Source organism: Trachemys scripta, chromosome 8, assembly GCF_013100865.1.
Source record: "Trachemys scripta elegans isolate TJP31775 chromosome 8, CAS_Tse_1.0, whole genome shotgun sequence".
Taxonomy (NCBI): Eukaryota; Metazoa; Chordata; order Testudines; family Emydidae; genus Trachemys; species Trachemys scripta.
The window spans coordinates 19,420,334-19,444,498 of NC_048305.1; the positions used below are offsets into that span (position 1 = coordinate 19,420,334).

The 24,165-nt window shown below is 42.4% G+C and overlaps 1 protein-coding gene across 8 annotated transcripts in view; it reads right to left on the reverse strand.

Moving 5' to 3' along the window:
- Positions 1-21,283, reverse strand: part of LOC117881400 (neuronal vesicle trafficking-associated protein 2-like) — a 62,427-nt gene extending 41,144 nt beyond the window's left edge. The window contains exons 1-5 of one of the 8 annotated variants that reach the window (XM_034778612.1): positions 20,646-21,282; positions 19,209-19,273; positions 16,913-17,015; positions 14,699-14,748; positions 8,456-8,946 (exon numbers count right to left, since the gene is read on the reverse strand). In XM_034778612.1, coding sequence (XP_034634503.1) covers positions 8,863-8,946; positions 14,699-14,748; positions 16,913-17,015; positions 19,209-19,273; positions 20,646-21,096 — 753 coding nt within the window. In that variant the 5' untranslated portion in view covers positions 21,097-21,282 and the 3' untranslated portion in view covers positions 8,456-8,862. Of the gene's footprint in view, positions 1-94; positions 258-8,455; positions 8,947-11,224; positions 13,276-14,698; positions 14,828-16,912; positions 17,016-19,184; positions 19,274-20,645 lie in introns of those variants that run through there. The other 7 variants (XM_034778611.1, XR_004646782.1, XR_004646781.1 and 4 more) reach the window with 7 other exon arrangements.
- Positions 21,284-24,165: the final 2,882 nt, after the last annotated feature.

Genomic DNA, 24,165 nt, shown 5'->3' on the forward strand with positions numbered 1-24,165 from the left:
CACACCGGGGATGTTGTACAACACACACACACACAACACACACCAGCAACAAACACCTCCCCTCCCCCATAGCCACAAATCTCCCTGTACTTACTGCAAACCACGCTTTATTGGGGGGGATCGGGCCGAGTTGTGCAGGACTGGGCTTTTCCCAGCGCAGGAAGGTGGTGCTGAAGGGACAGCGCTTCGGTCTGCAGACGCCTGGCTCCAAACGCTACTGACGGCGAAGCGGGGAGTGGAGTGCTGAGAGCAGCGCCAGCCTGCAGCGCGCGCACACACACACACACACACACACACACACAAAAATACTAGGGTAGCAGCTTCCATGTGGAATCTGGCACCACCTGCTGTTTCAGTGCATGGCCACAAGTGCTGCAGAAAAAAATCCGCTGGAGTCATATAGGGCAGCCGGGAAAGCGCTTACCCACCACCGCCACCTGGAGCCTGCTCAGGGAACGAGAGGGGAGTTTTCAGATACAATCCCTAGCAACGATTCCAGCTTGTGCCCTGATGCTGCGCGGCGGTACCTAAGCCCGGAAACTGCTGTTTGTGCAACTGTGATTTCATGTATGGGACGCCAACAATAAGGAGTTTTCCTAGACAGGGCCAAATCCTGCAGCCCTCACTCCAGACTTAATTAGGGGAAACTTCTATTGGCTCCAATTAGTAAATCTTGAGTGGAGGTTGCAGGATTTAGCCCCCTAAAGAAACCAGAAAGGGACTAGTGCTGGGATGCAACGCCTCTCACTTCCTAGTGCTTGGATCGAATCCAGTCAGGACTGGAACTGAGTGAAAGTTATAACGATCGCTGGCCTTTTGGTTGAACCTTTTGTGAAATGAGATGATGGGAGGTCTCATTCAGTTTCTATATTGCATAACCACCACCTCATTTGGTACTAACAGGCACAAAGGCTAAGAACTGACTGAGCTCAGACACTGAACTCTATCTATCTACATTTCAAATACACCCATCACCACAATATTTAGATCATAAGAAGTGGCCTTTGTAGGATAGGGCTGAAGCACTTTGTTTAGGAGCAGAGAGTAACATGGGGCAATCTAACCCTGTTACTGGACATGCCCTATCTGATTGATTATAAATATAAAGCTTTGTCTCTAGGGCTCTCAATCTGGCATCTTTTACAAGTACTACATTTACTTCTAAAAGATGTGAACTATTTGTGTAGCGAAAGCCTTTTGGAGCCCAGTTGTCATAATGCTGTTAAGTGACACCTTGGCACAGGCAAGACAAAGTCTTTCATTACAGTTCTGTGAGTTCATTCCAAGTGCTAAGTATGGCTGTTGAGTGCAAGAAGCCCTGAGGGAGGAATTATTATAGACAAGGCTGTTAGTATTATCTATTATTAAGGTGCCCAACACTTCCCATGATAAGAGCCTGTTTTCAGTTGCGTATAACTTTATCAAACTTCAACTGTTTTGGCTGAAATTTTCCATGCAGGGTGTCTGCCTCAGGTTGAATAATTTTTTGTATTGTATTCTAGTTTATTTTAATTTTGGTTTCTGAGAAACATACAAGGGAAAATACATTATTTTGCCCATGGTGAAAAATTCTGGCCTCCTTTACGTCAAAAAGTTGTAATGCCCCTATGCTTTGGAGCAGGGACTTGACATTTGACAGGGGGTGGCCTTCGTGTCCAAAATGTGCCTTTTGCTGTCCCTGTGAAAAAAAAAATCACCCAACTATGACAAAAAAAAAGTTTTTGAAAAATTATAATTCACACATTTTCTGTCGACACTTCTTGGATTTTAGCAGCTAAATTCCTAGAGGATTCCATCCACACTGGGCATGCTCAAGCCTAGGGCTAAGCAGGACTTTCCTTGCAAGTGTATCTCTGGGGGGCTGCAAGGCTTGCTGGGTCCAGACACCTTCCCTGAGAGTAGGGAGCCTGTCTCACCTGTGCTATCAATGATTTCCCCCTGCCCCCGCACCCTGCCCAGCTGAGCCCAGGACTGCCTGATTTAAATACAGAGAAGACAAGAGCCAGAACTGTTGGGGAGATGGCAAGGGTAGACTGGAACAGGGAGACTGAGACTGGAGGCTGAGGTGGGAGAGGGAAATTGGGGTTGGCTGGGCAAGGACACTTGGACTGGGAGCTGGGGAAGGAAATATGGAGGGAAACTGGGAGCTAGTAGATGGGGAAAGACGGAGATCAGATGAAGAGCTTTGGGGAGATTGGGACTGGTTGGGCAAAGAGACTGAGACTGGGAATCAGTGGGGCAGGGGGAAGGAGATGAGTGGGGATCTGATGAAGAACCAGAATGCAGGGGAAGAACTGGGATTAGCTGGACTAAGAGATTGGGACAAGGAGCTGGGGTGGAGGAGGGAGAAGGGCACAAACCCTGAGATTGGGTGAAGAGCCTGGAGAAGGAGATTGGGACAGGGAGCCAGTGGGGTCAGGGAACAGGGGCCAGGAGGGATCCAACTGGAGGCCAACAGAGAGAGAAAAATTGGATGAAAAGCCAGGAAGGGACAAATGGGACTGGCTGGGCAAGGAGACTGGGACAAAGAGCTGGAGGGCTGGTTAGGGCAACTGGGAAGGAATCTGGGACTGGAAAGCTGTGGGGAGATTGAGATTGAGGCAGCGAGTATGTAGGGGAGAGACTGAGACTTGTTGAGCAAGGAGGTGCAGACAAGGATGAGTAGTCCAAGGAGTGAAGACTGGGGCCAACTAGGTGAAGAGACTGGGATGAGGAGTCAGGTGTGGTGAAGAGAGAGGATTGGAACAGAGACCAGGTTGGAGGGGAGTGGGCAGAAAAGGGAATGCTTGGGAGGAAAGGAGAGAAGATCGATGCCCACTACAGCACTCTGCTTTCCAGATGTTGAAATGAAATCCAAATTCCTGAATCTCACTATTCTTCTGCTGTTAGCAAATATCTGTGAAACCCAGTGGCAATGTCCCATTTGCATCTAGTTCTGGTCCATACAGAGGATGACAACCTACTATTGCTATCAGCCACTCCATTAGCTCAAGAGTCAGAAGTCTATGTGGTGGATCTAAAGGTTCCAAACCTGCTGATGGCCCATGTGGCAGTCAATAAGATGCCACATGATGGAATTTCTGTTTTTCTCAGTTTGCTTTTATTAAAGGAAAAACAAAACAACAACAACAAACAGGAAACTATGCACACATAACCCTACATTGAATAACATTATTAAGGTTGCAAAGTTAAACACTCATTAGTCAGGGTCCACCAAATTCACGGCTGTGAAAATTGCATCATATACTGTGAAATCTGGTCTCCAGCCGTGGAGGCAGAGTAGAGAGTGGCAGGTGATGCCCAGGCACCCAGCTCTGAAGGCAGCACCACCCACCAGCAGCGGAGAAGTAAGGGTGGCAATAACATGACCTCCTAATAGGCTTGCAACCCTGTTTTGGGTCCAGGCCCCTATTTTGAATAACGCTGAGGAGAAATCACACATATTTGGGGGTTGGTCGTGGCATAAATAGTAAATGTTGCGGCTGTGTAACACATCCGTGAAATATGCTATTTATGCCGTGACCAACCTATGAAAATTGTGTGATTTCTCAGCAATTAGGTGGACCCCTAATCCTCAATTAGGAAATGTCAGAATTAGGTTGTCTGTGCAACCCCAGTTCAGCCCTTTGTGCATATGCATTATGATGCAGTTTTAAATACATGATCATACCTGTTTTTCCACAGGATGCCCACTTCATTCAGTGCACAAGATGGACCTGCTTTGGGGCTGAATCGGGGTTATGTAGTGAAGACTACTAGGGTCTGTGAGACCCCTCCATCTGTTGCAGAAGTTGGAAAGTGCATAGTGAATAAGGCACATTGCAGGAAGAGAAGACAGTGAAATAAGTAAAGCAACTTGAATGCTTTCCTGGAGAACTGGATTCTATTCCTGTCGGTGCCACAGTGTTCCTGTGTGAATTTAGTTAAGTCACTTAAATCAAACTTTTCAGAGGCGGTCACTAACTGTATTTCCTTGCTTTCCTTGTGACTTTGGGCACTGATGTGCAGAAGTATTGAGAACTCACAGCTGCAGCTGAAGTCTGTGGGAGCTGTGCTTCAAACATATGAAGTGTTATATAATGCTCTATTTTGAAAAATCAGATCCTAGGGTGTCTCAAATTAGATACCCAAAATTTGAATATTTTTTCCTTAATCTCTCTGCACCTCACCCCATCTGTAAAATGAGGATAATACCACCTCCTCCTCTTACAGGCATTTTGTGAAGATAAACTGTTTGTGAAGCACTCAGATACGATAGTGATAAGTACCGCTGACAAGCCCATGAGAAAGTTAATAATTTTGTCTTCAGAACATGGTTTAAATAGTGTGCATGAACAAGGCATGGGGCAAAAGGAAAAAAATCTCTCATGTTGAGAGATTATGCCCCTTTTTTGACCTAGTAATAAGAGTTATACTTTTTAAAAAGAAATTGGCCATTTCTTTTCCTTAATTTTGAATTCATGTTAAATCCTGACTATTTTACATATCTGGGCTTGATCCAAAGCCCACTGAAATTTTTCTCCAGACCTGAACGTATAAGAAGATACCTTGTATCTCATTATATTACTAAAGATGCTTAGTGTAATTATCTGCTGCTGGGTACACACTGGAAATATACAGCTCCTCTACCAGCGAGTCACTCCACGTACTCAAGTGAATGGTTATAAAACAATGTAATCACTTTGTGCCAACTTTTGTGCACTTCTACTATGAGAAGCAATTCCTTTAAAATGGCATCATGGCTTTCCATGTTTAGTGTGTGTCAGTGATTTCCAGATAAGAGTACTATGAAGCAAACAGATGTTTTTCTAACTTCCAAGCTTGCAAATTCACCCTGTGATCTCAAAGTCAAACCACTGTTTCAAATATATCCAGGGCCGCCCAGAGGATTCAGGGGGCCTGGGGCAAAGCAATTTCGGGGGCCCCTTCCATAAAAAAAAGTTGCAATACTATAGTAACATGTATTTGGAAATGTAAAAAATAATCAATGAAATACATTCAAAAATTAATTTTTAATAATTTGAAAATACACAAAATACATTATTTAAAAACATTAAATGCTTTAATGGTATGTATACATTTGCAATTACATAATGGGCTGTTGCTGGGTGATGGTTGGTGCCAATGGGCTGTTGCTGTCTGGGGGTGGCGCTGCTGTTGCCCAGGGCAGCGTGGGGAGCTGGGCTCAGGTCGGGGGGTGCCTGGCTCACAGGGACTGGGCTCAGAGCTGGGGGTCAGGGCTGTGGGGGGATGAGGTCGGGGGGTGCCCGGCTCAGAGGGGCTTACCATGCTGCTTACTTCCGCCTCCCCCATCTCCCAGAGCCTCAGTGCACCGTGTCCAGGAGCCAGGGCCGGCTCTAGGCACCAGCAAAACAAGCTGGTGCTTGGGGCGGCACATTTTTAGGGGCGGCATTCTGGCGCAGGCCATGCCGCCCCTAAAAATGTGCCCCGGCCGCCCTAACTCACCTCCGCTGCTGCCGCTCACATGCCACTGCTCGCCCTCCCTCCCAGGCTCTCAAACCCGGGAGGAAGGGGGAGATCCCAAGCGGCCGCGGCACGCGAAACAGCTGATTCGTGCGCCACTGCTCCCCCTCCCTCCCAGGTTTGAGAGCCTGGGAGGGAGGGGGAGACCCCGAGTGGCCGCGGTGCACGCGCTGCTTCTCCCTCTCCCTCCCTCCCTCCTAGGCTTGAGAGCCTGGGGGGAGGAGGCAGGGCTGGGGATTTGGGGAAGGGGCGGAGTTGAGGCGGGGCCGGGGATGGGGGCAGCCAAAATTGTTTTTGCTTGGGGCGGCAAAAATCCTAGAGCCGGCCCTGCCAGGAGCGGCCCTGGACAGCGCAGTGGCATGGCTCCATGGGACCTGAGCTCCCATCGCTCGGCCCGGAGCTCGGAGCCCCGCCCCCTTACCACATGGCTCTGAGCGGGAGGAGCTCAGACCACATGGCTGCAGCGCTGTCCAGGGCGGCTCCTGGACGCGGCACGCTGAGGCACCGGGGGATAGGGGAAAGCGGGGGGGAGCCTCCGACATTCTCGTGGGGGCCCTTGCGGAGCCCGGGGCAAATTGCCCTACTTGCCCCCCCTCTCCCGGGCAGCCCTGAATATATCAGCATAGGTGAGGGAACTAGGGGTATGGCAGAACCCCCTGTCTTGAAGTGGTTTCTATCATATACAGGGTTTACAGTTTGGTTCAATGGCTCTCAGCACCCCCACTATATAAAGTGTTCCAGCACCACTGTATATCAACCCCAGCAAAGATCCTGCAAGCCAAATTATGTGCTCAGTGACATCTGAGCAGCCCCACTGCCTTCAAATGACGTCTTTAGTGATATTGTGCATATCTATGCCTTTCAAATTGTGCCTTCAGCACCATCTCTGCAAACCCATTGAGACTGTGCTTGTGCTATGAAGAATACAGATACAAAAATGGAACCTGCTTACTCAGCATATTGACCCTTTTTATATATTCAGACATTTTAGTATTAAAATATTTTTCCTGATTGTTACTCCCGTCAGTGCCAACACAGATAAGGGGCAGCACACTGTACTCCACTCCTTCTTGTGCATTTACCAATAGTATTGTTTATTAAATTCCATGAAGTTATACCTTGCAATACCATAGGTAACTGACTGGAACTAAATAAAGAATTATGTTGAGGATACATGAGACAGAATAGAACCCCTCATTCTGCCTTAGCTCTCCAGGACTGGCAGGTGTAAAAACATTTTTGTCACTAAAAATAAGTAGGTATGGTTGTGAATATACACAGGGAATGCGTCTAATGAAATTCCGCAGTGCCATCATCTGAAAAATGTGGCAACCTGATAAAGGGAAATTGCAGAATTTCCTCCACAAGACAGAGGAAATCTCTGTGGCTACTTTAGAAAGTGTAAAAGCCTCATTTTCATTTGATCTTCACAAATAGATATGAAATGGCAGTAATAAGCTTATAAAACTGGGTGCTTCATAGAAAATTGACATTTTCAAGCTGTCAGCAAGATCCAAAGAGAGAGACACCATTAAGGCAGTGTAAGGGAAAGCGAACTGAAAACAACAAAGCAAACAGTAACTTACAGATTTTACTACAGAGTGAATACAATGTCTAACATTTCTACCCACACAAAGCAGATCAATGATTGGCAATAAGAGAAAGCAGCAATATGATCAACAGGAAATTCCATGGGTATACAAGACAATTCTTCCTTCAACAGAAAATGTGCCCCTTTTTATTCCTTTAATAAGAGACCCAGAGTCTATTGTTTTCTATTTCCAGCTAAACAAATCAGAATAGAATTACTGCTTTCATTACCAGTTAACACTAAGGAAGCCTAAGATTTGTAACTGGGTCTCAGATGTAGCATTTCACTACATTTTTAATTTCTGCAACTTGTCAACAAGTTTGTGATAGCTACAAAATAGCCCAACTTCTACACAGTTTAAGAGTCCCAAGATATAAATCATTCTACTCTCAATCTCCATCTTCCCCCATGGTCTATGATATATTAATGTTTAAGCACATTTTCTCTTTCATTAAATATATTTCATGCACAAATGCAATTTCTTCACAGTTGTGCACACTACTTTATGTAGCAACATTATTTCCATCAAATATACATTGGAAATTTGGGAGCACAAGAGACCAATGGAAGAGTTTGGAGGTGTGTGGACAGGCAGCAGGAATTCCTGAGAGGGAAAGGAAAAACCACTGTAGCACTCTGAAAGCTGAAGAGCCACAATTCTGTATGCCTAGAATAGTATCTTGAAAATGTGGAGCAACTTCAGACAAACCAGAACATGACAGTTCATAGGGAAAAATGAGACCATTCTCTGAATTATTAGTTTTGCTTCTAAATCATCCACACAGAATAATTTTGAAAGGGATTCAAGAGGCTAAGTGAAACAAGGTGAGAAGTACAGAACTTCTGGAGGCAGAATAGACCAACTGTGTCCCTTCCCCGTTCTGATTTCACTGAAGTCAACAGATTTATGCCAGGTATGAAATTGGCCCTCTATCTGAAATAAGTGGTAATTCAGCATGTAAACAAAATAATAATCCCAGAATAGCTGAATGTTTCTGCTAAAATGATCTCATCGACCACAGATGTTATAGTGGAAAAAACTTTGCTAAAAGATTGTTCCCTATTGCACATTTCCCAGTGTTTTGTCCAGTCTAGTGTAACCGTCCCAAGTGATGGGGCTTCTACCATTTTCCTTGGGAGCTTATTCCACAGCCTACTTGGTTTTATAGTCAGGAAGATTTACCTTGTAATTAGTTTAAGGGACCTCACTAGTTTTTAAATGCAGTGTAACAATTAAAGTAAAAAGTAAATATACGTGTTTTTAAGTAAGGCTTATCTATGGAGCATTTCATCCAGCATGCAAAATTACAGCAACAGTGCTGACTTCTTGTCACACACACAATGACACCAAGGAAAAACACAAAGCAGAAATAAAAGCCATTTTAAATGTTCATTTATTATTAACTTTAAAATATAGATGACAACATTCTGGAAAAGCAGCAGCATTTCTCAGTGCTTTGATGAACCTTTGAGCAACAGTTCTGTTCTTATAATCTCTCTCCATTATTTGTCTGTACAACAATGCCAAATATGCGGTAATTTCCACACTTTCATAGTTAAAATAATTTATTCTCATCATGAACACCAATAACATGCACAAATCAGCCATGTTCATAATCAACCCAGCAACATCCACTGTTGAGCAAAACCACTTATTTTACTCAGACACACTTAGCGCAATACAACAGAGCATCTCATTGACATGCCACATACACTGTGGAAGAAGCAAAAGGGTCCAGTTCTAAGAAGCGCTGAAATCAATAGGAGGTGAAAGCACTCAGAATTTCTTAGGCCTCAGGAGGCACTCTGCATCTCTCAGGATCAAGGCATAATAATTCCCTTTTCCTCAGAGGTGTCCTTATCTTTTGCCACTGCCAAATGAAAATGTAAACATATGTATTGATTTTTACAGGCTACAATGGCAGTAGTAAAACTGTCATACATGCATTGTCTTCATCAGATCTAATCCCCATGGCACTGTCACCAACTGATTAGTGATTGCTTGTGAATACTTATGGAAAAATCTCACTGGGTTTAATGCTCTTCCAGAGATTTTTCTCTTTTCCCCAGAATATAAGGTTCCATAGCAAAACCTATTCTGCTCAACAAATCAAGGCAATGCTGTCTTGGTTACTGTGCAACCAGTATCCTATCATCATAGTTACATAAATACTTATGCAACTACAATACTAGCCAAAATACAAACTTTGTTTATGTCATTGCAAATATATTTATAAGAACAATAAAATAGTTGGATCCTGTTTTCTTTCATACTTACAGGACCTACCCATCCACAAAAAATTACATACACTACTAAATCAGCTTTAAGCTACCTCCAAAAGGAGCAACAAAACTCAATCGCCTGCTAAACTAGAGGTCATGCAAAATGTACTGGAAACCTTGAGGATATACTTAAAAGTTAAAACAGGGAAGTTGCCAACCGGAAGTTTCCCTAAATGCATGGTTCACTGTATATCAGGGGTCGGCAACGTTCGGCACACGGCTCGCTAGGGTAAGCACCCTGGCGGGACGGGCCAGTTTTATTTACCTGCTGATGCGGCAGGTTTGGCTGATTGTGGCCCCCACGGTTCGCCGTCCCGGGCCAATGGGGGCAGCGAGAAGCGGCGAGGGCAAGGGATGTGCTGGCCGCAGCTTCTCACTGCCATTGGCCCGGGACGGTGAACCATGGCCAGTGGGGGCCACAATCGGCCGAACCTGCCGCGTCAACAGGTAAATAAAACTGGCCCGACCCGCCAGGGTGCTTACCCTGGCGAGCCGCGTGCCGAACGTTGCCGACCCCTGCTGTATATTAATGTCCAGTGTAGTTGAGAATCACCTTGATTTTCTAATCAAGCTCTGCCTAAGATCGCAAGCTCTGCTCACAGTCCTAAAGTCTGCTCAAAATTCCATAACAGCTGAATGCTTCTGCTGAAATAATCAGCAAACAGCTAACAATGTTAATTTTTAATTAACATCATTATGGCTAAGTGTTAATATCCTGACTGGGTTTCAGGCTGTAGAATCATGTATGGAGGTTCAGAGGAATCCTGCTGACTGACCCTAGTAGCTAGAACAGACATGTACCATTAACTTCACTCAGGAATGCAAAAGACTGATCCATTGCTCTGTAACTATTGTAATCATTTGTACTAGTATAAATGGAATGCAAAGGGGTACCTGCTCAGACCAACCCCTGAATTTACCATCTTAAAACAAATTGCTAACTTTTACAAAGCATCAAGCTTCTCAATACACAAATATGGATAATTACCCAAAATTTCATATATCACCTTGCACTGCACACGCGCCAGTCTAGATTTCTTATTAAAAAGTCAAAGTAACTGATTTCTAGTTTGAAAACTGAAAAATACTATTCCTACCCAGAAACAAGAAGATGAAATAGCATTTGCTTCTCTTTTCTGGGGTAATTGTTAAGGGATCTCAGGGGAGGGTCATTTGATTTCTGAACTCTGATCTGCTGCCCTGAGGTTTCACTGTTTATTCCTTGTTCCTTTTAATGAATCTATTTTAAATAATTTATTTCTTGTGGGTGGCAACTCTTTTTTCTTATTGAAGATGTCATTTGCCTGGTTCACATGGGTATATTATTACTCAACACAATACACATTCTCTCATCTACAGTTTACGTTTAGCACTTCAAATTAAGAAACATAAAATACTATAACTGGAATATTGTTCACTGTGCTTTACGTGTTTGAGTTGATGTTCATGGTGTGGATTTCACGTTGCATTGGGTCTACATACTGGAGTTGATTCTTCTTTAAACCTGTTTTTCAGAAGTTTAACTCCTTTGATTTCAGTAGAATTACTCCTGTTTACCCCAGTGTATTTGAAATCGGGCCACTAGTGTCAGAAGCTAGACTTCATTACTGCTCCGATACTGGGCCATATTCAGCACTGCCTTGCAATCCCTTTGTGCTAGCCAAGCTGACACAAAGAGGATGTAGAACAAGCATAAAGTGCTCCAGAGAATACCCTCAGTGCAAGGGTGCTCTACACCCACATACCACCCTGGGCATAATGGGCATTCTGGAGTGATCTGGGAGTAGAGTGGAAGCAGAGCACAGGCATGCCAGAGAAGGTAGAGAGGCCATAGCCAACATGAACCCAGGCTGTTTAGTGTCCCAACGGCCCCTAAATAGAGCAGGTTCAAACTACCGTCCCCAGGTCCCTGAATTGACCTGTGCCAGCAAAAGGCTTGATCTGTCTCATTGGGCCTGATTCTCCCTAATCATGCCCCTTGTGTAGTCATTTACCCGTGTGCACAATGAGTGCAATATGGGGATAACAATGGCAGCTATTTACACCCACTTCAGGCAGGTATAAATGACTACACAAAGTGCAAAATAATGAAGAATCAGATCCATTGTTATGTAGTGTCATTTCTTCCTTTTAAAGTCAATTGAGCACAGCTGTGGAGAGTGAAGCCTATATTTATTATCCAAAGAACACGAATAGCATGGGCATTCTTCCTTCACATTACCAGGTTAATATATTTCTCTCCTCCCCAAGAAAGACCAATCATAAAGGTGAAAGAGTGGTTTAATCTCCAGGACCCATTCAGTCTGTGCCACTAAGGATGCTAACTGTTAGTAGTAGTTAGCTCAGAAATAACCTCAACTCTAGAGCTCACAATCTGGGATTTATTTACATTAAAGAAGCTTCATACAGCTTTTCATATTATCAGAACTGCAGAAATAGAATGACCAACTCATAAACAATAAAAAAAAATTCTGACCCTACATGTCTATTAAGCAAATAGAGAGACAAGATGGGTGAGGTAATATCTTTTATTGGACCAACTTCTGTTGGTGAGAGAGGAAAGATTCAAGCTCTGTGTAAACTCAAAAGCTTGCCTCAGTCACCAACAGAAGTTGGTCCAATAAAAGGTATTACCTCACCAACCTTGTCTCTCTAATATCCTGGGATTGACACAGCTACAACACCACTGCATAATTAGCAAATATCAAGGGACTTACAAACTTTTACTCTCCCTGAAAAAATGATCATGTACTTATCCGAATATTTTTCTTTCCCCACGCTGAAATGTCAACTATTTTGAGTAACATTAAATTATTATTATACAACAAATCACTGTTCATAATGAGAACTTTAATGCCAGAGTACTCAATCAAAAAAGGTACAGTCTAGTTATTTACTTGCAGTTTATCATTAGGAAAACTGAGCTTAAACCCTCCCAAGTGCTTTGCTGCTTGATGATACAACCACTAGCATGTTATTAAAGCTCCATGCTGCTGAAATTCTAGTCATTATATCTGCAAATGCTGAGACATTTTGAAATGAAAAACTGTTCTTTCATAACAAGAAGAAAGGTCTAAGAATGACAGATAAATGTTTTATCTATAGAGAGGAAATACACACACGGAAAAATTATTTTTGCGATCTCCTTGTTCCATTTACACAATTCACCAATTAAAAAGGCTTCACCAGTCAATCAAAACTCCAAGTTTAAGATTCTATAACACAAGAAAATCACCTCATGTTACTATTAAGGGCACCCAGATAAACAATAAATTTTGATTATGAAACTATCATTATGTGCCTGATGATGAATGATGAGGCAGAGAGGATTCACCTGGATTCTTATTTGAAATAATTGCTGAGATTCGTGTATTAATGGATGAATGAACAGAAGGGTGATTGTACGTTATTTTAATATAATAAAAATATTGAAATCAATTGAATGAAAGTGGTTCATTCATTTTAGACAGAGATATCTTGTATGAAATTTTATTTTAAACAGTAAACGTTTGTTAACAATTCTGACAAGCTGCTGATTATAAAACATATATTCATAATATAATTAACATAAAATATTACTATTCTTTTGAATGCAAACCATCACTATGTTCATTAAAAAGCCTGCAAAAATTAGCAATGACTAAGTGATATATTATGCTTAATAAGGATTTCAACAAAACAATACTCTGTAACTGAAAAGTTTAATTGAACCCATATTAAAATGTAGCTCTCAAGCTAAAATGCTAGACAGACAAACTATATACTCTGATCCAATGCTCACTGAAATCATTGTCAGTCTTTTCATTAATGTCAGATGGATATTAGATCAGATCTAAAATGAACACTAATTTAATGCAACACTTGAAACTGAATCTTCATTTATTTCTTTGCTACACCCATCCAAAGATGGACTCATCCTAAAGAAAAAAAGATGACAAAACTGAAGCAATTTCTTTTAATATAAAATACATGCAACAGTTAGATTAGTTTTACAGTACATGACAAAGGCTAAAGGCTTTATTCAGATTCCTTTAATTTACACTTGAGAATTCTAAAAATGTTGCAGTGCAATAAAGAGACTTATCACACACATATTGGTTCTGATCCCTAGCCACATTAAGTCTCATTTGCAATGCTCCAGCAGCACAAAGCAGATTTAAATATGGTTTAAGTGGTCTGCTGAGGTCTCCCCTGGTATTAAAATCCTCCAGTGCTATATAACTAGCATAGCTGTCACTATACTTCACTCTTTCACAGCCCCCAAACTAGGGGTTGTGTTTGGGGAAACATAGCATGGCCAGAGTGCAGCTATGCTCCTGTAATCATTGGCTACTGGAATGGCCCCTTGAAGCTATTACAGACAGATGCAAATTAGAACAACTCTGAGGCTGCTCAAAGCTGCAGCACAGCCAAACTGACCTCTGGGCATTCCCGGGATTAAGAATGGATTATTAGAAGGGTGTAGTGATATGGATAAAGTCATTGTGCACCCCGTCCAATCAGATCCTGCACTACACAGAGCTAGATCAGACCAACAGTCTAGTCCACTGTGTTTAGAATTATATCTATTTAACTGATGGCCCAAATATTATGACTAAAACAAACATACATCTTTATATGACACTGCACTTATGTTATTCAAAATACTGATATTACATACTATGGCATTTGATAATGTTTAACTTTTATATTTATATACCAGGTAATTCCTTGAAGAGACAACTCATATTAATTTAGTGAGCCTAAATATGTAAAACAAAATAATTCCAAAATGTCTACAATTCTGGCTTCTGCACTTCAATTATCTATTGATAAATATGTGCTTCAGCGGATCTTTAAAAAGTACAGTGACCCATATTTATGAAACATGTTATAGCTAACTCTTTATCGGTGCACAAAAGGAGAAAGAGCTCAATGAAACCTTTCCCATGCTCCTGCACAGGGGCATGTATAAACAGCATTAGAGAGCTGCAAGCACCACCAGCAAACTAGAAGTCCCAGAGAGGGTTTGAGCAGAATGGGTCACAGCCATTGCCACACACACACACACACACCGGCAGAAATGAACCAGGCAGTAAAAGGTCTAGCAAGAGCTGTTTCCCAGTCTTTCAGAGGTATAAAGCACTGCTGTTGATGGTGGCTGATGCTCGTACTCCTCTTCCCAAGCATGGTTTAGACCCTTAAAAGCCATATTTGAGCTTTATATTTAATAGACTACAGTATTTTATAAAGATGTCATGCTTTTGTATCTTTTAACAATAGCTTTATGCATATATTTTTGATTTTACTAAACACTTATTTTGCCATTTGAACTTGCTTGGCATTTAACTGACTACTTACTCTGTCCATGCAGGAAGCCTCATTCTGTGAGCTTTGGTTCACATCACTGCCTGTGGAAGAATACAATGTGTAGGCACAGGGACATCATTTTCATTTGTACTGTATCTGATTTTGATTGCTAGTTTTCCACTGAAGAAATATGTAGCATTAAAACTTCAAAAGACTTTCATCTTTCAATAAAACTATCCACAGAGATATGCAAGATTAATTTGTTGGTTGTATTAATCTAGTTTAAAAAATTGTAAAGCAAAACTGAAGCTAGTTGATTCAGAGTTGTTATTTCAATGTATATTTGCTATTTGTTTAATGAAAAATTTAGATCAATAGTAGACACATCACCTTGAGGCAATATTGTGCAAAATCTGCTAGTTTAAAAGGAGGTATTAGGGTAAAGGAATTTCAGCTAAATGTGGCTTAATGAGAATCACAATTAAAACTTAAGAAAAACAAGTGGCAGTTAGGACTGAGGATAGCATAAAGTTTGTTTCAGTGGATGCAAATTATACCTAAAGATAAATGATGTTCTCTAATCCCAGATGATAAAAGAGACAGGCAACTGAAAACACATGTGAGAAGTAAACAGCCCATATCCATTCATTCCTGAAATAAACACAAGCCTCTTGGGAAAGCTCACAGCACCACCCCCTTCACAAATGGAAGACTAAATTAGCAGCCATAATTTTAAAAGGCTCCAACTCCAACAAGATCTTTCTCTAACATATGACTGCCTCCCAAAGCTCTACTACATGCTCAATTTCTCCTTCTCCCTGGTTATGTAATACATCTTTTAAAAAAAATTAAACTAGGGAAGTTATTTTTCTTGTATAAGTACCAAATCCTTCAGCCCAAATAAGGGCTGTGCAAATGAACACCCACAATGATTCAGGTGAGAAAGGAGGGACCAGGTGTGGAAAAGCTATGTATGGGGTCCACAGCTTTCACATGCTAAGGAGCACAGCTTTACGTTGGCCTCGATGGCAAGTCTACAGAAGATGGAGCTATCACAGACATGGCCAGTGGAACAACAATAAATATCTTCCAAACCCCCTCCCACAGAAAGGGAATGCAAAGGCTTGAAAAGAGGATTCTATGCCTGACCTCTGTTGAACTCCCATATTCACTGCCCACTTACATGTGTTTGCAAAGAGGAGACACAGTGGGCATAAGTCAAATACAATCCTACCATTGTATATTTATTGTGTACATTACATTAATGCAAACAAGTAAGCAGACACATCAATAAGTCTTATCACATAAATGGTAAGGCAGCATTTTATATTGAGTACAGTCTTATGGAAGCATTTTGGAACCATATATGTGTAAAATTCATATAGATAAAATATACAAAGGTTTACTAACAGAAGCCACTAACAATGGCTTACAACTATTTTAGTATATACCCTGTCCTCACAGCATGAGAAAAACTTCTATTAATACTAATGTGAGCTAAGCAGACACACTGAGAGAATATGCCACTTTTAATTTAACTGATAATATTTAATGGATTGATAAATTCTCTTTCCTAAAACTAATCAAATTGACAAGCTGGAAATTCCAATTTTGTTTGTAAGCATATACTGTATTGCCTTAAATTGTAGTAACAGCTACAACAACTCTAATTGAAGTTGCATCTATTCAGTGTGTCAGCTTTAATTCCTGTGTCATTTTCCACTAATGAAATAGCTGTGGTCAGGCCACAACTTGAGGATGAATGTTGTTAGTTATGTTAAATTAGGTTACAATTCACATTTGTGGGAGCTAATTTACTTATGAGTTACATGGAGTCAAACTATTTCCAATTTTATACTGCAGGTGAAAAAAATTATTCATCTTCAAGTATTTCCCTTAACTAGTACAGGCATCTGTGAACAATAGTTTCATTACATATTTTACATGGTCAGAAAAATGTGCAGACTCCACTCACTTTTACATTCATGTTTTTCATATTGTATTGTGTAGTAAAGAGCTACTGCCACCACACCCTTCCAGTTACACACACTTACTACAAGACTCTCAATGGAACCAGAGGGAAGTTCAAACACAGGTAACAATGACCAAGTATGCAATAAAATCCATAATTTGTGAGTTGTGAAAGCATGTCACCCAAAAGTAACAATTTAATCGACCCCAAATCTGGAGCTCTTAAGTCAATGCATATGTATTAAGAACCTATTTGTATTCTCTAATGTAATATGTTATTGGTTCATTACCTACCTTCAGTATTAAACTGACTGCAAGTCAACAGTCTGCCTCTAAACTTTTCATTTTCTTCGAGCATTTTTGAAATTACTTTCAACACTCCATGAAAGACTTCAGACTAAAAATAAAGGAAGAGCATTCTCAATGAACAGTATCAAAAAGTTTGTTTTTAAAATCTCCTCTTAAGTAGGATTTTGAATTTTCCAGTGTTGAACATTCAAGTGTAGTCAATCTGCTTTGTTTGCAACTCTAGTAATTGACTAGATGTATGAACATAAACCACATTTATTTTACAAGTCTAAAATCAGTGTTTGGATTATTCCTCTGTATTTTTCATTCACCCTTTCTTCCCTGGATCTCTCATTACCCAGCACCTGTGATCCTGTCCTTCCAGAGGAGAAGAACTGGATGTGACTCCCTCTGGGGCCATTAAAGTCTCTTCAGGGTCGGCCAGAAGGGGAATACATGAGAGAGATGCAAGATGATCCTTTTTATAATAGATGGAGATATACCTATCTCATAGATACTGGAAGGGACCTTGAAAAGTTATTGAGGCCAGTCCCTTGACTTCACTAGCAGGACCAAGTACTGTCCCTGACAGTTGTGTGTGTGTGTGTGTGTGTGTGGGGGGGGGGGTTGTTTTTTTTTTTTTTTTTTGTCCTAGATCCCTAAATGGCCCCCTCAAGGATTGAACTCACAACCCTGTGTTTAGCAAGCCAATGCTCAAACCACTGAGCTATCCCTCCCCCCATTCCCCAGCAGGGGTCAAGCACATTCCCTTCCAGTCCCTTGCCTGCAGTACAATTTAGACCTAGCACTCAGATTCCAGCATGGCAATGAGCTGACCTGTTCTGATATATCAATATTAATTACTTTTATGTTATCTACTGACCTTTTCAGTTGAAAAATGTACAAAATTCCCTCTGTAACTGGCACATTTCAAACTGGCATAATAACAAATACCAAAACTGAAGCACTAACAAAATTCAGATATGCTAACACATCAAAAATAGATTACAGGATCTAAATTGCTATAACATGCTAAAGTTATGGTGATATTTGGACCATGCATTGTGATACTGGTTTAAATCTAATAATTCCTTCTTCATCAAGCTTCAGTGCTAAAATATAAAAATACATTCCTTGTTCTTCTTGGAGACTACTTAATGAACTAGAAGAGACAGTGTAGCAAGTGTTAGCTTCACCTCTGAAGTCAGTTGTTTTCTCCTTGTTTTAAATCATGTATCGGTGACATTACTGTATTATATTATAGCTGGTTATTTGTACCTCACATATGGTAAATCTCATGAGTTACCATTTAAAAAAAATGTGTCTTTTTAACTTCAAGCACTGGGTGAACTAGTCAACAATACCAGAAATACATTTGTGACACAGAATGTAATTTTGTATTTCTACTAATATAATATTAATAGCCAAATGTTGCTCTCGCTTATCTGTTCCCTAAGCAACCCCTTTACCTAAAATATATAAGTAGGGACAGAATTTGGGTCCATGGGCGGTGAGTTCTATGGGCCCAGGCACCACAGGCCTCGGCCCCGCCTTCCGTCCTCGAGCCCCCCCGCCATCCCACGGGCCATTTAAAATGTCCCGGGGGCCCCCACTTACCACCAGCAGCACTGAGCAGCTTCCTACTTGCTCGCTCCATGGAGCTGTCAGCAACCTCCCTGTGACCCCTGGGCAGGGTGGGTGTGTCCCACCCCAAGCACCTCTGCAGCCAATAGGAAGCTGCGGGGGCAATGCCTGGGGGTAGCAGCACACAGAAGCCCCCTGGCCCACAGAGGAGCCTCAGGTAAGCATCGCACTCCCCACCCCTTCCCCCATATCCCCAAACCTCCCTCCCAGAGCCTGCACCCCCTCCCTCCCCCAAACTCCCTCCCAAAGCCTTAGGCAGGATTTGGGGTGGAGTTTGGGGGGGGGTAGGCTCTGGGTATTCTGGGCACCACCAAAATTCCTACAAACCTGCTCCCTGGGCTGGGTCAGGGTCATTTAAATCAAAGGAACTACTGGTGCTCAAGTACATGCTTAAGTGCTTTCCTGGACTGGGGCCAGAATTCTCAGATCTTGCAGATTTAAACTCTAAATCTAAAGGGGTGAAGATAATACTATTTTTCATTCCTACAAGTAAAACTTCCTGTAAGATTAGAGTATTGTTTCATCCTTTTGCATCTCTCACACCTACTCTTTCTTACACACATATACAGTGCAAACAGGAGTTCATCTTCTAAAATGCTAATGCTTTCATTAATTTTAGTCCCATATTTTATACCTTTTCCATTTTCCGTTTTCTTACTTTATTAACAACTTTAGAAGTGAAAGGGAATCCAAACTTATCAGCCTGATTCATTTGAAGACCACCTAAAAGAAAAATTAAAATTAAAGAGCTTGAATGTATCAAACTAGTGAGGATTCTCCATCCTTCCATGTTAAACAGTATTATTCATATTAGGCACTGGCAGACTTTGATATCACATAATTCTGATTATCATCTTGTTTTTTCTTCCGTTACAATTATTAGCATCTGATATCTCAAACTGCTTAAGAAAAAGCTTAATACTCTATAACAATTGAAAGTGTAGACAGGCATTGAGGTGACATACCATGGGTTTCTAGTTCTCATTTTTCTTGATAATATCCACTAAAATCCTGTTTGAGCTGAAGTGAAGATGGTAATCAGTACTGTGATACTGAAGTCTGATTTGGCAGACCAGTACAAATATATTCAATGAAGATTTCACCTTGGTAATCAACCTAATTTGAGCTTTCTCACAAATTCTATTAACTGCTCTTACTGGTGATAAGTGATAGTAAATAATAGACTAGATAATAAACTAGTAGAACTGTTGTCTTTATTTCTGAAATACAAAGTAATGGATAATCTGGATCTATCATCCTTAAAGGTTTTTAATTTTTTTACAAGGACATTGTAAAACTTCCTAGGATTAACAGTTCTGTAAAATTAAGAAACAGCCTCCGAGTTCTCCCCAGAATCTCCCTCAAGGCTCAGGCTCTCATCGTGGGAGCTGAGACAAGTTCTCAGTTTTCATTCCAATTTATTTTGTGCAGCAAAACTGATCTTTTTAGCAACACACCAGGAAAAGTTTTTTTTAAAAAGTGATTAAAGGGACCCCATCCCCATCTCATTTGGGCCCAGACACAAAGAAAAATAACATTGAGACATGCATGGATGTGAGTTTGAGTATTCCAACGGCACTATTCCATCTGGGGTCTACCAGGCAAGGTCGGAGAAGATCCAGGAGCTGAAGACAGATCACACCAACTCCTAGGGATGGATTTCAGTGACACTGGTCCCCGTTCTGCTGGGTGAGGAATGTGGAAGGCTGAACAGTGAGAGGATAACGCTGCCTTCGCCCCTGACAGGGGGCGGGAGCTTCGCCATTCACCAGTGCACCGGGTCTGGAGCAAAAGCCCTTTTGGGGTTTGTCACTTTCCGTTCACCTGCCAAGAACGTTATTCTCCCTCCCACCCCCCAGCACCAAGTTTTGTTGCTCCTGGCGCAGGGTGAGGGTCCCTCAGTGCGTGTGGAAGGGCCGGGCGGTTACCAGCCACGCAACGGGGTGGGGCACACTGGCACCTCCCGACTCAGCCAAAGAGCCAGAGGCCATGACCCTCATCGCCACGTAACTCGAGGGGCCAACCCACAGACACACGGGGCAGCGCCGACTGGGCACCTGCGCTCAGCCCGTCCCTTCTCCAGCGTGGCGCGTACCGTATCGCTGGCTGGCCGGGGGCGCGAGGGCAGGGCTGCCGGGTGTCTGCGCGCTGCCGCCGGCTCTGCTCTGTGTGCATCGCAGCCCCGGCCCCCTCTCCCGGAGACTGGGGGCTCCCCCTGCCTGGTCACCCTGGCTCGGTCCCTGGGCGGCAGCGCACGACTCAGCTCCCCTCGGACCGGTGCCAGGCGGGACTGGGAACCTGGGGCTTCCGCGACCTTCCCTGGAAACGGCACCCGCCTCGCCCCTCAGCCCCACGCAAGGCGCCCCCCGCCTCCGGCTCAAACCGGAAGTAGAGGACATATCTCTGTCTACGACACCGGAAGCGGCGGCCTTCTCCTCACGGCGCCTGTGGCCGCCGCCATATTGGATCACGGAGCCGCAGCGGTGGGTGCCGAAGCTGTTCACGTAAACTATTCGCATGCGCTCCCGGCCAGAACGGGGCTTCATCCTCGAGGGATACTGTGGCGGGGGCGCTCGCTCTTCTGACACACGGCTCGGGGGCAGCTCTAGGCCAAACCAACCGAGAAGAGTGGGCGAGAGACCGTTGGGGGAGAGTGATCCGCTTGGAAGAGCCCACTGGATTTGGGAGGGAGACCTGTTTGGGAGAGCCCACTAGGATTGGGAGAGAGAGACCATTGGGATGGGGGGCGAGGGCGAGGGAGGCCGCTGGGACTGGGAGTGACTCGTTTAGAAGAACCCATTAGGAATTGCGGGGGGGGGGAGGAAGAGCACTGGGAGTGGTAGTGTCCCCTTCAGAGGGGGAAGCTGGAATTCTGGGGAGTCCATTAGAAATTGAGGGATGCCCCTGAGAAAGCCCATTCACATGGGTGGGGAGAGGCAGGGTAGCTATACTGTGCACTTACCTGTGGTCTACAGCTGCTTCCTGCGCTGAGCCAGGTCTCAGCTCTGTGTCCTGCAGTAGGACATGGTGAACTGGAGTCTGTATTGTGGGGACTGGACAATCAATCAGCTTATCAAGTGCATACAGGACTCAATTCCAAGTTCTGTGCTATGGGTTGCAGATTCGCAAGACAATAAACCATTTTCTTAACTATAAGTGGGTAACAAGTGTGTAGGCATGTAATAACAGGTCACAGTTGAATCATGGTGACTAAGGGAAGAATTCAGTGCAAGCAGTATTGCAAAATTGCCATGAAAATTTGACAGAGCAGCAACAAAATCCACACACCCACCTTTGCCATGATGCTGCTGTTGATGGAAAAGCTAGTCATAATTTACTCGCTTGTCAAAATATTGCTCACCCTGCTAGAATCAGATCCCGGGAGGTTGAATCTGATATATGTTATTTAAACTTTGAACAAAGCCTTATCACCACCTCGAATCTGGTTCTTATGTTACCACGACCTGGAGACATACTGATTTATGTATATATTTTGATTTATAACAGTATCAATTGACATCTTTTTTTACTGTGGATGCTTTTATAGAATGTTAAAATTCACCAGTATAATCCAATAAACTTGACCTTAACCTGCTGTGATTGTTAATTAGTGCAAAGTTTTCATTTGCCCTAGCTACAACAGATTTAACCCGTGTGTGTAGGTTTCTGCCCAAATTTGTATTAAAGTGTGGTGTTCCCAGTGCAACCACGGTAAAAAGGTTGCATGATGCAGTATTGAGAAGATTCCCATTCAATTCTGAATCTGTTACATTTGAAAATGTTCTAATATGCAGATGTGGGTTTTGCCATTTATCAGACTTTCCCAGAACAGATGGGATTTTCAACAGCACATAAAAGCACAATTCCATTGACTTTTGCTTAGTCACGTAAACATTTTGAAAATACCAATGAATATTATTTCTTAGAGAGTTGAGGCATTTAATTGGTCACAAGAACAAAAAAATTACACGTTAAATGGAACAAATATTAGGTAAACTCTTCCCATAGTATTTTTAATGTGACATGAGACTTATAATGTAAAATATGTTGAAAATGTATTGTTTTTTCTTGCAGACTGATCCAAGGCCCAGTGAAGTTAAAGGTCATTACAGTGACTTCAGTGGATTTTGGATGAGGCCTATGATTCCTAAGTGTAAAAAGCCATTTTAATAGCACCTGGACTCTCAAAATAAACAGTGCAGTTGAAAGGAAAGTGTTGGTCAAAAATATTCCACAAGATGGCAGCCTTACCTATGTAAAAAACACCATTTAAATTAAATCAGCGTTGCTGTGGGAACCAGGGGATGAAATAATTAAAGACAATAAATCCTTCCCCAAGGTACCCAGGATTTTTTGCTATTTTATACATTGTAGATAAAGGGTATTTTGTGCGTCTGTGTATACGTGTGCATGAAAAAGAGGAAACAACCTGTGAAAACAGCCTGATATTTTGCCCAAAATAATATTTATTTTCCCATGCTAATTGCAGTTATTATGGCCTCCAGATACACATACAATAAAAATGAGATCATGTGCTTGCAGTACAATTATCAGCTGAACTACTATCAAGGAATAAAAAAAAATACCTCCCCATCACGTCAAACAGACAGACAGGTAGGGCTAGTAAAGTTCCTGAGGAGTTAAACTTGAGTTCTGTCAATTCCAGATTTAAGGGCTGCTCCATTAAGAATGCTCCCATCTCAGAGTGCAAATCTAAGACTGTCTGGTGAGAGAATATAAGGAGGGGTTCTGAGATACAAAGGTCCCAAGCCATGTAAGCAGGCATTTCTCCCAACCGATAAATATTAGGAGCACCCATTTTGATTACAGAACTGTTTTACACTTAACATGAAAACTTGATGATGCATATTTCTGCCTGTGAGTTCAGTTTGCCAGCTGGCACTCAACATCCCTCCTATGGTCCCTTCAATAGCTCTGTGGATGACAGTTATAAGAGGCTTGCCAAATGGATGGTATGGTCAGCATCTGTGCTTTATGCTGTTCTTTCATTCTTCACTGATTCCAATGCATATCCTTCATGTGACAAGTTCTATCCATCCTTCCCACCAACATGTTGCCAGAAGCAAACCTGATTTTGATAGAAACCTCTATCCAGCACCCCATTTTGCATCTGCTGTAATTTGCAGGCAAAACTGATACCATATAAAGTCTTTACAGTTTTGCAGGTGTGAAAGTGGAGTATGCTTCCCAATATCTCTAGAAGTGGGAACACTAACCTGTTTTTAGATATTCAGATTTCCTCCTTCACAAGGGGCTTTGTTAGTGTTTAGTTCTTAACCATTGTTTTTCCTTCCTAAGTTTCTAGTACAGCAGAGGTTTTCACTAACCTTTTTGCTAATGTATATGGGAGCAGTGCAAACTCCCATGTTTTGTGATCACTATTTCTCAGCCAAAAAATGTCAGTGAAGTAATTTCCATCTAACTATTTACCATTTGACAGTGTTTGTGGGGAAAGCCCACAGCTGAGATTACGGGCTCTTTCTTCTGCAGGAGTCATAGCGGTGTGGAGAGTTGTTTAGTACATGCATGCAAACTGCAGCCATGCTGGACTCCATGTAGCATGATGGCTGCATCCAGCTGGGAGACAGTTGCTC